This window comes from Sinocyclocheilus grahami, unplaced genomic scaffold (assembly GCF_001515645.1).
Source record: "Sinocyclocheilus grahami isolate Dianchi unplaced genomic scaffold, SAMN03320097.WGS_v1.1 scaffold5168.1, whole genome shotgun sequence".
Taxonomy (NCBI): Eukaryota; Metazoa; Chordata; class Actinopteri; order Cypriniformes; family Cyprinidae; genus Sinocyclocheilus; species Sinocyclocheilus grahami.
The window spans coordinates 1-996 of record NW_015509930.1 but is presented as its reverse complement, the minus strand read 5'-3'; the positions used below and the strand labels follow the sequence as shown (position 1 = coordinate 996).

The window sequence follows — 996 nt, the reverse complement described above, 5'->3', positions numbered from 1 at the left end:
TTTTTATGTTGACATTATAATTTGTAATGAAAACACACACCAAAGTAGTATTTTCTTTGGACCCTGTTGTATAGCTGTATGTATTCCCATAAAGAGTCTTACAAGTTCTACTGAATGTGAAAAGTTAAGTTTACCTTCTGATACTCAATGGCATCTTGTGTTTCATCCATGATCTTTTCCACCTCCTCTACGGACAGCATCTGGTTAGAGGAAAACAGAATAAAGATACAATTGTGTGCATGTCAAATTCATCATATTGTACCAAGCTTTAACAAGAATATATGAAATTTCTCATTATGTACCTCATGCATTTTCTTCAGGCAGTCATTGCCAACTTTCAGTCCTTCAATGACTTTCATCTCTATTTGTGCAAATTCAATATCTTGTACCTGTAAAAGAAAAATAGTTCTAGATGTGATATTCATGAATAATTTCAGTAGACAAGCTAAAAAAATGCAGAATATGGTGCAACGCCTATCATATACAATATTCTCAAAGATCTGTTTTATTTACCATTCGCTCCAGGTTGCTTATCTGATTTTCAGTTTTGTCCAATAACTGTTCCTGGTAGCGTTTCTTCTTGAGGAGTAGGAGTGCTTTCCTGAACAAACACAAAGTATTATGAAGGAGACTCTCCTTGTTTTGGAAACTAGACCTTCTAGTTCTACAGGGAACAAGAGGACAGACAGGATCACACTCACTCTTTCTTTCCATCTTTTAATAACTGTTTGGCCAGCTGTCGCTCTTTCTCCATCTGAAGCGTGGTCTTCTTCTGATACTGCTTCAGTTTATCTCTCTGCTGCTTCAGTTGCTACTCACACACAAATAATAATATAGAAAAATTAAATAATAAAAAAGGACAACATGCACAGTAATGGTCCTATAGCTACATTATACAACACAAAACTGCACTATCACTTTCGGAGTCCATTCGACAGTCAGCATCAACATGGATCCCCGGTGGTACAGTAAAACCCACCATTATGAGACTATCAA

The 996-nt window shown here is 36.1% G+C and overlaps 1 protein-coding gene across 1 annotated transcript in view; it reads right to left on the bottom strand.

Moving 5' to 3' along the window:
• LOC107577121 (charged multivesicular body protein 6-like) overlaps positions 1-982 on the bottom strand; it is a 3,595-nt gene extending 2,613 nt beyond the window's left edge. Inside the window, exons 1-5 of the mRNA XM_016263232.1 lie at positions 908-982; positions 702-811; positions 514-601; positions 303-389; positions 135-200 (exon numbers count right to left, since the gene is read on the bottom strand). Coding sequence (XP_016118718.1) covers positions 135-200; positions 303-389; positions 514-601; positions 702-811; positions 908-982 — 426 coding nt within the window. The remainder of the gene's footprint in view (positions 1-134; positions 201-302; positions 390-513; positions 602-701; positions 812-907) is intronic.
• Between the last annotated feature and the right edge of the window lie 14 nt (positions 983-996).